This window comes from Carcharodon carcharias, chromosome 20, assembly GCF_017639515.1.
Source record: "Carcharodon carcharias isolate sCarCar2 chromosome 20, sCarCar2.pri, whole genome shotgun sequence".
NCBI lineage: Eukaryota > Metazoa > Chordata > Chondrichthyes > Lamniformes > Lamnidae > Carcharodon > Carcharodon carcharias.
This window is the reverse complement of record NC_054486.1, coordinates 103574180-103586827: the sequence shown is the minus strand read 5'-3', so window position 1 is coordinate 103586827 and position 12648 is coordinate 103574180. Positions and strand designations below refer to the sequence as shown.

The 12648-nt window shown below is 44.2% G+C and overlaps 1 protein-coding gene across 1 annotated transcript in view; it reads right to left on the bottom strand.

The window, feature by feature from the left end:
* nrxn3a (neurexin 3a) overlaps nt 1-12648 on the bottom strand; it is a 1735226-nt gene that overhangs the window by 139136 nt on the left and 1583442 nt on the right. The window contains exon 19 of the mRNA XM_041214454.1: nt 2753-3066. Coding sequence (XP_041070388.1) covers nt 2753-3066 — 314 coding nt within the window. The remainder of the gene's footprint in view (nt 1-2752; nt 3067-12648) is intronic.

Genomic DNA, 12648 nt, shown 5'->3' with positions numbered 1-12648 from the left:
AATATCCAGGGAGCCAGTGCCCTGCTATCCACGGAGCCAGTGCCCCAATATCCATGGAGCCAGTGCCCCGACATCCTTGGAGTCAGTGCCCCAATATACATGGAGCCAGTGCTCTGATATCCATGGAGTCAGTGCCCCGATATACATGGAGCCAGTGCTCTGATATCCAAGAAGCCAGTGCCCTGATTTCCAAGAAGCCAGTGCCTCAATATCTAGGGAGCCAGTGCTCCGATATCCATGGAGCCAATGCCCCAATATCTATGGAGCCAGTGCCCTGCTATCCAGGGAGCCAGTGCCCCGATATCCATGGAGCCAGTGCCCCGACATCCTTGGAGCCAGTGCCCCGATATCCAAGGAGCCAGTGCCCCAATATCCATGGAGCTAGTGCTCCGATATCCATGGAGCCATTGCCCCGATATCCAAGAAGCCAGTGCCCTGATATCCATGGAGCCAGTGCCCCGATATCCAGGGAGCCAGTGCCCCGATATCCATGGAGCAAGTGCCCCAATAGCCATGGAGCCAGTGCCCCCACATCCTTGGAGCCAGTGCCCTGATATCCAGGGAACCAGTGCCCTGCTATCCAGGGAGCCAGTGCCCGATATCCATGGAGCCAGTGCCCCGATATCCAGGGAGCCAGTGCCCCGATATCCATGGAGCCAGAGCCCCGACATCCATGGAGCCAGTGCCCCGATATCCAGGGAGCCAGTGCCCTGATATCCTTGGAGCCAGTGCCCTGATATTCATGGAGCCAGTGCCCCGATATTCATGGAGCCAGTGCCCTGATATCCATGGAGCCAGTGCCCCAATATCTATGGAGCCAGTGCCCTGATATCCAGGGAGCCAGTGCTCCGATATCCAGGGAACCAGTTTACACACACTTGCCCAATGTTTCATTTTGATCTCTCATTTGCCACTCCCTGTGTTTGTGTCCTTTCTCCCTTTCCCTTTATATTCCACCTTCTTTCTCTTTTCTCTCTCTCTCTCTCTCTCTCCCCCTCTCAGTGTCCTTGGAATCACAGCATCGCACAGCACCCCAGGGAGGCCATTTGGCCCAATGAGCCTGTGACAGCTCTTTGAAAGAGCTATTCAATTAATCCCACTCCCTCTGCTCTTTCCCCATAGCCCTGCAAGTGTTTCCCCTTAAGATATTTACCCAATTCCCTTTTGAAAGTTACCACTGAATCTGCTTGCACTGTCTTTTCTGTCAGTGCATTGTAGACCATAACAACCTGCTGATTGAAAAAAAATTCTACTCATTTGCCCCTGTTTTTTTTAATCAATTATCTTAAATCTGTCACTTCTGGTCACCACTGCTCCTACCAGTCAACGTATTTTTTCCCGCTCTAATCTATCTAATCTTGAATGCTTGTATTAAATCTCCCCTGAAACTTCTCTGCTCTAAGGAAGACAATGGGTAATCTATGAGAGGAGTGCAGAAAGATTATTAATTTAATAGCGTTCAAATCCATTCACATCCTTCCAGCAATCCAAGAGGGTTACAAGTTGATTATGTTGAAAGGGTTTCACATTGGCTGAGCAAGCAATTCTTCTAAACTCAATCATTACCAAATCCCTCAGCCATGATAATGCATGATCTCCATGCAATTGGCAAAATAGGAAATTTAGAACATAGGAAATAGGAGCAGGAGTAGACCATTCAGCACTTTGAGCCTGCTCCACTATTCAATCCGATATGGCCGATCATCTACCTCAACTATGTTTTCCCTCTCTAGCCCCATGTCCATTGATTCCCCTAGTGTCCAAAACTCTATCAACCTCAGATAATAATCAAACAGAAAGTGCTGGAAAACGCGAAAGGTCCGGCAGCATCTGTTGGGAGAGAAATGGAGTTAACATTTCGAGTCAGAACCGAAGAAGAGTCATATCGGACTTGAAATGTTAACTCCATTCCTCTCTCCACAGATACTGCCAGATTTGCTGAGTTTTCCCAGCACTTTCTGTTTTTTGTTTCAGATCCCCAGCGTTTGCAGTATTTTGCTTTTATCCATCGATCTCAGCCTTGAATAAACTCAACGCCGGAGCATCCTCGGCTTTGTGAGGTAGAGAATTCCAAAGCTTCACAGCCCTATGAGTGAAGAACTTTCTCCTCATCTCTGTCCTAAATGGCTGCCTCCGAATTCTGGACTATGACCCTTAGTTCTAGACTCCACAGCCAGGGGGAAAACAACCTCTCAGCAGCTACCCTGTCAAACCCTCTAGGAATTTTATATGTTGCAATTCTTCCAAATTCTTCATTCTTCTAAATTCAGTCCATTTTGCCCAATCTCTCCTCATTGAGAAACTATTTCTGCTGTTGGGTGGGTTCAGAACAATTGCGGGAGCATAGGCAGAGGATTGTGTTAGATCCAAATCAGTTAGCAGTGAAATCAAGAGCAACTTTTTAACACGGTGGGTATTATATCTGGAATACTCTTCTCTAAAAAGCTATGGATGCTGGGGGTCTTCTGGAGCTTTCAAGGCTGAAATCAGTCTTTTCTTTTGTTGGGTAAAGGTGTCAAGGGATATGGAGGAAAGGAAGCTGAATGGAGTTGAGGTGCAGATCAGCTATGTTCTCATGGAATGGAAGAACAGGCTCTGGGGATTGAATGGCCTCCTCCTGTGCCTACAGGAATGTCATGCTGCCAAAACAAAACCTTGAAAGCGAACACCTGTCCACCCCCACCTCTCCCCCCCCACCGCCCAACAAAAAAACAAAAACAAAACAGCATTCCCAACGGTGAAGAGGAATTACCGGGTTGACCTTCATTGTTCCTCGGACCTTCCGGGCTGTGGTGGTTGCCATCGTTGTGGTCGTCGCCATGATAGTGGTGGACATCTCGGCCGGTAAGGTAGTCGCCATTGGCTGGTTGACAATCACCGGGGCCACCTCTCCCACCAGCCGCACGGTTCCGTTGACCTTGACATTGGGGTGGCTTTCCGCAGCCATGTTAAGGACCTTCAAGCCATTGTAGTAAAGGCCAGACATTTGGCCCTGGAATGGGCGGCTCCTATTCTTTCCCCCAATTGTAATCATGGCCTGGGTATTGAAGATTGTCAGCATGCGGCCTGGAAAAGAAGAGAGGTATTACCATATTCACTGACTTGGTTGTAATCTCAATGACACGTCTGCTCAAGCAAACGCACATTACGCACGCTAGACTTATCACAAGATAGAGGCATGCATTCCCTCTTTCAGGCTACACATAATGTCCTATCATATAATTTGTTTGAAGCATGACATTCAAAAAAACAAGAAAGTTGGTTTCTGAAAGGACAAATGCAATGGAAGCAATAAAAGCCTCATTGCCAAGCTTATCTGCATTGCACAGAGCATTAATCATTTAAATGCACTTTTGTCTTTCCTTTAACTGGATTTGAGATTCTCTCTGATTGGGGGGTGATGTGAGAACTTTATATTATAGTCATGAATAAATTAGGAAGAGTCTAACTTGGTCACATACACAAACAGATACTTCCAGCTAAAGTTATGAGCCTACAATTGCCAATAGAGGGCCAATTATATGTACATAATATTTATACAAATATAAAATATATATATAAAATCTCTCTGAAAGCCATTTTAATGCTCTCATTAATTTGCTCGTTTTGCAAACGTAGCTAGGAAAAGGATATCATCTGACTGCATGATTTGTTGGTACATTATTATCCTCAAGTTATCATTTTGACCTTCAGCACTTATTGTGCACATTGATGTAGAACACTGATCATGCAGTTATACCTTAAAGGGGTATGGTGATGCAGAAGCAGCAGTACACCATGCGAGTCTGACTCTTCATTGGGAGCTGTCATCACCCTTTTTGAAGATGCTGGCTTGGTAGTAAAGCTTAACCCTTTGGCCAGTAGGGCTCTGCTCAGGCATATTTGCTCGTTGCCTGAGGGTTCCTTCATCCCTTGGCAGAGTGCGACACATAGCCAGGCAGTATAACTCAAGGCAGACACACATTGCACCATACAGGTACCAATGTGAGACTAATGTACATTCTCAAGGAAGCTCTCAATGGCATGTTGACATGGAAATGCTGATTCGGTTAAAAAAAAAATGCTGTCTTTTGAAAACATAGGTATTTAATTATCTTTAAACACAGACGTTGTTAGATCTAAGGGTGTGTCATGCACTCTAATTATAAAACAGTTATCTGCAATAATGCTCCAATCTCTGGAGAGCTATCTAAAAGCTCATTAAAATGCTCTTATTTACATCCTACCCATTGTCAAGAATTACACCTTTACTCTCAACGCTTTGTCATGCATCACATTTGCATTTAAATATGTTTTACCTGTGGAAAGCTAATTCAATCCAATTTAAGGTAATTCTTTTAAAAAGAATTCTTTTAACAATTATTCATGATTAAATTACTTTGACAAATGGGCCAAACCAAAAATTAGGTCAAAAATTTAAAGCAAACAAGAAACACCAAAAGCAAAATTCCTTTTTGCAAAGTGACAAATATTTAATGCGAGAATGGTTCAGATTTTGGTGAAAATTGCATGCTGACATAAAACTCCAAGGGCTTGAAATTATAACGTGAGACTGTTAGCAGATAAACACTTCACATATTCCAGTAAACTTGGTGTCATCCGGCACTCTACCAACTGGAATTCTCCATTAACCGGAATTTCTAACAACTCGATTTGTCCTCTAAAATCCAATCATTTTCAGTGTTCAGATAATGCATTCTTCAAAATAAACTAATAATAATAGATTATAAATCCACAGAAGTTGTTCTTAAGTTTTACATTGGACTTATTCAATTATTGGCTCCGTTTTGGTTATTGTGCCTGAAGAAAGATATGCTGCACTTCGTCTCGTGCCTGGGGTAATGTAACTCCCCATTAGCCAGCATTTTTGTTTAACCAGCACCACCTATTTCCCGAGCATGCCGGATAACAAAGATTTTACTGGATATAATATCCCTCCAGCCACTGTTCTAATAGAGGGGCTTGGCTCTGTGACCAGCACTTACTGCTCTGGATCAGAGTATGTGGTTTCGAGCCCCACTCCTGGGATCTGAGCACACTTCCAGAACATCTACACTGCAGGAGATGCTGTCTTACAGTTAAGAGGTTAAACTGAGACTCTATCTATGGGTTGCCAAACCTCCAGAACTGTCCCAAGAATTGAACATTAAGCTCCAGGACACTGCTGTGAGTAAAGCTGAAGAAAAGTAAAATGGGACAATAAAAAACATTTTTTTTTCATGTTCATTTATTGACTGGATAGATATTAAAGATAAGGGGAAGAGAAAAACCAGTGTGAATAACAATCAAGATTAATCCAATTGGTTAATGAAGAGTCTACTGGCTCTCTAATTGGCCACGGAAAGGCGGAGGTGGGGGGTGGGGTGGCGGTTGGTGTACATGGGCCAATGACAGGAGGCTTTCAGACATGAGATCATGGATCCCAGCTGCAGGCCCAACAAAAATTGGAAAGCCTAGCCTTGTCTACCTTTTCCTCAAACCTCTACCTTGGGCAGGCACTGAACAGTCCAACGTAGGAACAAGAGCAGGGGCAGGCGATCTCTTCATAGCATCTTACTCTCGGCCAACACCACCAATAAACAAACTAAGCTGCTTGTGGGGTCTTACTATATGCAGAACGGCCACTGCCTTTATCTCCATAATAACCGTCACTATGCGACATGCACATAAGCAGTTTATAAATGCAAAATTTATTTTGTTCTACAGCATAATTTCAAGACACAGGTTTAAAATTTCGTGAGCATCAATAACAATATGAATATAATAACCATGCATGCATCCATTTGAATATTAAGTCCGAGTCATATTAACTTTTACCTTACAATGAGCGTTAAAGGGACTTTAATGATTAGGATCTTGAGTAAAAGGTGATATTAAGTAACACTTCATTTAGATTAATTTGTGGTTTCTTATAAAACATTAAATTCTTCAATTGGATGTAAAGTGTCCACTTTAAAAGCAAGCTTATTTTCTACACATTTACCCAGTGAATTATCATGTATTATGCAAGTTACAATTCACCTTTTTAAGAATTCATGCATAATTTATTACGAAGCCAAAGGCTTGACAGTCCCTTTAACTACAGTTTAATAATGATGAATTATAAAGTGATTTATCAATATAAAATGAAGTTACACTATACAAGTTATAAATTACATTAAGTCAAGACTTGTGTTCAATATACACGATTATTTTTAAGTTACTGTTTTTTCAAAGAAGACTTTTAAAGCAAGCTTTAGATTTTTTTTTAAAAAAGAATGAACAGAACAGAAAGCGTTAACGTTAAAGTTTTTAATGGAGTTTACCTTTCTCTTGTAGCCACTCATCAAATACTATTCCTCTGAATTTTTTGGGGATTTTCGTTTTAGCAATCGCCAGGCGTTCATTATCAATGTTTCCTTTAAAGTTTAAAGAGACAGCTTAAAAAAATCTGGAAGGTCAAGGGTTAGTTGTGAACATCTTACATTTTATTTGCAGTGTTTTTTTTTGTTGTGATTGAGATTTATAATGTGTAATATCATTGCATCGAGTTACCACACTTTTTTTTTAACTGACTCTGCACACCCTCGGCATTAGCAGAACGTCAAGTCTGCAGCAACACTCAATCACCACTGTTATTTTCCCAAGTCCCTGTGACCAGAGGTAACCCTTTAACATTTTTCATATGGAGAAGACACCCTTCCCTTGGACTTGGAATTGTTGATTAACTGTTCTGGAAATTCAGATTCCCTAGCCCAAGTGTTTCTCCAGGCGATGGGAGGGAGGGTGTTGCAACCCCGGTGGACAACTTTCTCAAGAGTCACTTTCAGCAATACTCTCCAGAGATTTCTGCACTCCCCCACTTGTCTTCTGGTCTCGTTTATCACTGATTTTCTGCAGTAACTACTGGCGGCCACACCTTCAGTCATTTTGGCCCCAAACTCCAGGATTTCCTCCCTAAACTTCTCCGCCTCTCCACCTCCCTCTCCTCCTTTAAGATGCTCCTTAAAACCTACCTCTTTGACCAAGCTTTTGACTACCTGTCCTAATGTCTCCTTCTGTGGCTCAGTGTCTAATGTTGCTTTATTATGGTCCAGTGAAGATCCTGAGGCCATGAAAGGTGCTATAGAAATGCAAGTCCTTTCTTTCCCACAGCTTGCTCAGTAAATTAGAATTAACGATAGTCACAAAATTGGCCCATGACCTTTGCATTCTCTGAGTAAAATGTCTAAAGGAATGAGAGCAATGGACTGGCTGAGGTGGATTATCAAGGTCTGAACCCTTGTAAAAATGTTAATCTTTATCCCAAAAGCTAAAGAAATAGGCAGAAAATGATGTAGATCAAGGCAGTCAGCCCTGAAAGAGAATAAATAGTTTGAAGTTAACTGATGAAAATCCGACCTCAAACTTCCCCCATCTTCCATTTCAGATGCTAACTGAACTTGCACATTCCTCACAGTTTCCGCTTTGGTTTCAGATCTCCAGCATTTACAGTTTTGTACTTCCGTCTCTAAATCTGAGTGGGTGTGTGTGCGTGTGCTTGTGTAAGTGTGTGTAAGTGTGTGCGTGTGTGTGTGTGCATGTGTGTGTGTGTGCGCTGTGCTCATGTATGTGTGTGTACATGTGTGTGCGTAAGTGCGTATGTGTGCGTTTGTGTGTGTGTAAGTGTGTGTTTGTGTGTGTGTGTGTGCATGTATGTGTATGTGCGTGTGTGTGCATGTGTGTGTAAGTGTGTGTTTGTAAGTGTGTGTGTGCATGTATGTGTATGTGCGTGTGTGTGCATGTGTGTGTGTAAGTGTGTGTGTCTGCATGTGTGTGTGAGTAAGTGTGTTTGTAAGTGTATGTGTGTGTGCATGTGTGTAAGTGTGTGTGTGCATGTGTGTGTGTAAGTGTGTGTGTGTAATTGTGTGTGCATGTATGTGTGTGTTTGCGTGTGTGTGTGTTTGCGTGTGTGTGTGTGTAATTGTATGTGTGTAAGTGTGTGTGTTTGTGTGTGTAAGTGTGTGTGTATGTAAGTGTGTGTGTGTGTTTGTGTGTGTGTGTTTGTGTGTGTGAATATATGGTTAGGATTTTCCGGTCGTTGGGTGGGCTCGGCGGGGGTTGAGCGTGGGTGGGCTCAGCGGGGGTGAGTGTGGGTGGGCTCGGCGGGGGTGAGTGTGGGTGGGCTCGGCGGGGGGGGGTGAGAGTGAGTGGTCTCGGCGGGGATGAGCGTGGGTGGGCCGCGAAACGGGGCCGCTGCCCGCGATTGGGCTCCGACCGAGATTTCACACTGGCCAATTAACATGTGTCTGTGTGTGTGTGAATGGGCATTAGCGTGTGTGTATGGTATGTGTTTGTATGTGCAAATGGGTGTGTGGTGTCATGTGTGCATGTCATGCATATGTGTGTGTGGGTGTGTGTGTGTTTGTGAGTGTGTGTGTGGAGGGTTGGGGGTGTGTGAATGTGTGTTGTGTGTGTGTGTGTGCGCGTGCATGTGTGTGTGTATGTGTGTGTGGTGTGTATGTGTGTGTGATGTGTATGTATGTGTGATGTGTATGTGTGTGTGGTGTGTATGTGTGTGTGGTGTGTGTGTATGTGTGTGTGGTTTGTATGTGTGTGTGGTGTGCATGTGTGTGAGTGTGTGTGTATGTGTGTGTGGTGTGTATGTGTGTGTGGTGTGCATGTGTGTGAGTGTGTGTGTGGAGGGTTGGGGGTGTGGGTATGTGTGTGGTATATGTGTGTTCATGTGATTTTTTTCCCCACTTCCATTTTATCTTAAATGTTAGATTCAGCTTGCCAAACCTCCAGGATTACCCTGGAGTCTCCAGGAATTGAAGATTAATCTCCATTAATATATAAATGCAAGTCTTTCATCTTCTTTTCCAGAACACTGCTGTAAGCAAACTTAGGAGCAAAATCATTGGGCCATTAAACAAAAGACTCTGTCTTTTTTAATCTTCTTTGAACACCATTAGTTATAAAAATATTGGAGATAATTAGCAGCCAAGATGAATTCAATTGGTTAACAAGAGTCTGCTACCTCCCTGATTGGCCAGGGGAAGGCAGTGAGCCTGGGGCTATGACCAATGGTGGGAGCATGAGGGCAGGGCAACTTGAGGTAAGGGGCCAATTGGCAAAACCTGAAGGATGCCTCCCCGCATCCCCTCCCTGCCCTGCCACCAGCCCTATGCCAGAGGTTAGCTGACAAAACAATATTTGTTTTCTTTCCTCACCTCTCATGGGTCAGACGTATAACAAGCAAAGGCAGAGAATTCTGAGCATGACGTCCAGGGTGACTTCCTTTCCTCCATCTTCCCCCTTCAGAATTTTCTTCAGCTGCCCCCTCCCCCACCCACCACAAACATGCCCGCACTTCCTTGACTATCTCCTGTTCTTCAGGCAGGAGGCTAGGCAGTGAGTGCAGGACGCTATCACGGTGAGCTATTCACATTTTTCATCCAACACTTTCCTGAGGGAGCTACTGGATGGCATCCAGGAGCAGATAACCAGACAAGTTCCCCGCACCCCCCCCCCCCCCCACCACCACCACCCCCCACCCACCCCCACACCCCCCTCCACCTCCATTAGCCAAACTCCCAGTGTCACTCAACTGAGGAGGTCACTTAATTCAGCATAGGAAGGGCATCAAACCAGAGACGTTCCACTCTCCCTACCTCTTGGCTCCACAGGCCTTACGTCTTTGACTGAGACGCAAGGCTCACTTTTATTATTCTTTCGGAAAATAACAGTGGAATTTGGTGTATTATATCATTTAAATAACTTTTAAAAGACAAATTAAATTGGAATGAAACTCTCTCATGGAAGAGGCAATTGCAGAGCGAAAAAAACACTTTCCTTTCTTCATAAGACCTTGAGAAAGAGATACTGTCATTTTAAAATGCATTATCATGATCAGGCAAAGCTTTTCCCAGGGCATATAAAGAATGATTTATTTTATCTTTTAATCATTTTAATGGACTAAACATGCATAGTCATTCCATTTCATTTCTCCTTAAAAAAAATGACACTTTTTTTTTTAAAAATCAGGCACACAGAAGACAGATATTGGGGTCCTGCTAGAGACCATGCTTATCCAATGAATACCTTTGATCCAAGAGCAAACAAACATGTCATGGTGCCACGTCCACCTTTTTGATAAATATCTCCAGAAAAGCTTCAAAAGGCATTATTTTTCCGGGAAAAAAAAATTACACCATGATTTACTGTATTTTTTAAGGTAGATTTTACTGATTTTTAAAAGTTTTTTTTAAAAAAGTGTTTTGGTTTTGTGGCGTGATGCTGTGTTCCCAGTTGTCATGGTGACAGGAGGAGGCAGTGATTTGAGAGCGACGCCCCCAGCTGTAGCGGTTCATGATTCTGGCGAGGCGAGCGTGAGAGAGGGGCTGGGAGTTGGGAGGAGTGTGAAAGAGCATTTTATATGGTTTTAAATTTCTCTCGTTTCAAATATTTGTACCTGGGATCAGAAGAGTCCAGGTTAAAGAAAGGTCAAGTCCCGCCAATATTATTGAACCACGAGGCCAGGACCATGGCATAAGTTTCAAGAGCCGCCATTTTGACAAATACTGCCAGTGAAAGGGTGAATTCCGTTTTGCTTGCAATCTCAGTGAATTGGCCCTTGGTTCATCAAACGAGGCAACCCTATAATGAGTATTGTATGTGCTTTTTTAGCCGAACTTGAATTTAAACGGCAACCTAGGCACTGACAAGTGTTGCTGCCACGACCTCCTTCCTCACCAGGTATTGCCAATAACCCAAACCCTTCAGGGAAGAAAAATGTGCTTCAATAATATAAGGGAAAGTGGACCTCTGAGACTAGGCTCTTGAGAACTGTTTCTTTCACAGGCCACACGCAATCTACCCTGTAATGGCTTCCAACCTACAAGGTTGACTTTGTGAGGGCGTCAAGTCTTAGCGACGCTGGAAGCGATTTCCACAAAGGAGGTCATGACCTGGTGACCCCAGGCCCCAGCCTTCCATCAGAAGCCAACCAGTTGGTCTCCTCTCTGTGTTATGGTGATGATGGAAATTCAGCCCCGACGTCTTTTGGAGAAGAGGAGGAAACAAAAATCCGAACAAAATCTCTCTAAAAATCCAGGTGACAATCCAGATAAAACATCTCGATGAGATGGGAATGGGATTATTCACTTTGTTGACTCAATGCCTTTCTTTGTACAAAGAGCCTCGTGGCTCTTTCAGATAAATTGTCTCTGAGCTTCTGATGAAGGTCGGGATATATGAAACCTTGGAATTACAGAACTCAAGTATTGCTGATAAAAGAGACATAGGGTTGAATTTTGCCCTTGACAGGCTGGTGGGCCTGACCAACCCGACGGTGGGCGGGCAGTCGATTGCCGCCACCGAAATGGGCCCCGCCGCCATTTTAAGTGGGCGGGCCAATTAAGGCTCGGGCAGCGTGATGCCCGATGGGAAGCGCTATACGTTGGGGTGGGGGTGGGGGGGAGGAGGAGAGGTGGGGGGGGGGAGGGGGGAAGGGGGGGATTCCCCAAATGGGAGAGTGTGCTATTTCGCACATGCGCACATCTCCCTGAGGCTAAGTGCAGCCTCAGGGAGATTGCTGAAAGGTCGTCAAAGTTTAAAAATAGAAAAATAAAAAAATCATTAACATGTCCCCCTCATGTGACAATGTCACAGGAGATGGGACATGTTAATAAAGTGCACAAAAACTTTATTAAACTCTTTTAAAACCGACATGAAACCTCATCCCGCCGGTGGATGAGGTATCATGTTTTTTCTATTGCCCACCCGGGTTCCTAGCCTGCCCGCCAGCCTTAAGGTTGGACGGGCAGGGCCTTTAATGGTTTTAACTACCCTGCAATGGCCTCAATTGGCCATTGACAGGTCAGCGGGCGGACAGCTGATTTCGCTGTCTGCCCGCCTTCCTGAATATTTAAATGGGGCGGGATGACGTCGGGGGTTCCGCCCGGTGACATCCCACATCATTTTCATGTCAGCGAGCGGGCCCCGCCCCCAGCTCACCAACAGAAAAATTCAGCCCGTACTGTCGAAGCTTTTCGCCGTGTACTCATCAGGACAGATGCAAGAATGCCAAGTCTTCAAAGGGAACAACAATTTGTACTGCGTGAAAAAAGAGTCAACTTGCCTTTTTTGACGTTAAACAAAAACTTGGGGGATAACTGTTCCCCTGGTGCATTCTCCATGGCAATGCCTTGACCAATCAAATTCCAGTTGCCAACCTTTTTTCATGCAGTATAAATTGTTGTCCCCTTTGAAATTTGGTACTCTTGCATCTGTCTTGATGGGTGCAAAATGAAAATCTTCGGCAAATTGTCTTCTATTTCAGCAATATGAAATCTTGTTTTTTTAATATGTTTGTGCAAGGATTGGACACAGAGGCCAGAACTTTCCAGCCCCTCGCGCCGGTGGGATCTACGTGAATGGAGATCTCAATGGCTCTCTGGTGCTGCCGGTGGCGGGGAACCTGCTACAGGGTAGGGCCGGGAAGTTCCAACCAGTGTATTTACGAACAGAGTTTAGGTCCTGTCCGTAGACCTGACCAAATATCTAATAACATGGGTTAACAGCCAAAGAGGCTTAGGTTGTACCTATCATACTTCTCAAAATACAGAAGCCTTCACTCAATGTTAGATAATTCCCTCCTTGTCTAGGGAGGTCAGGGCATTTTGAAAC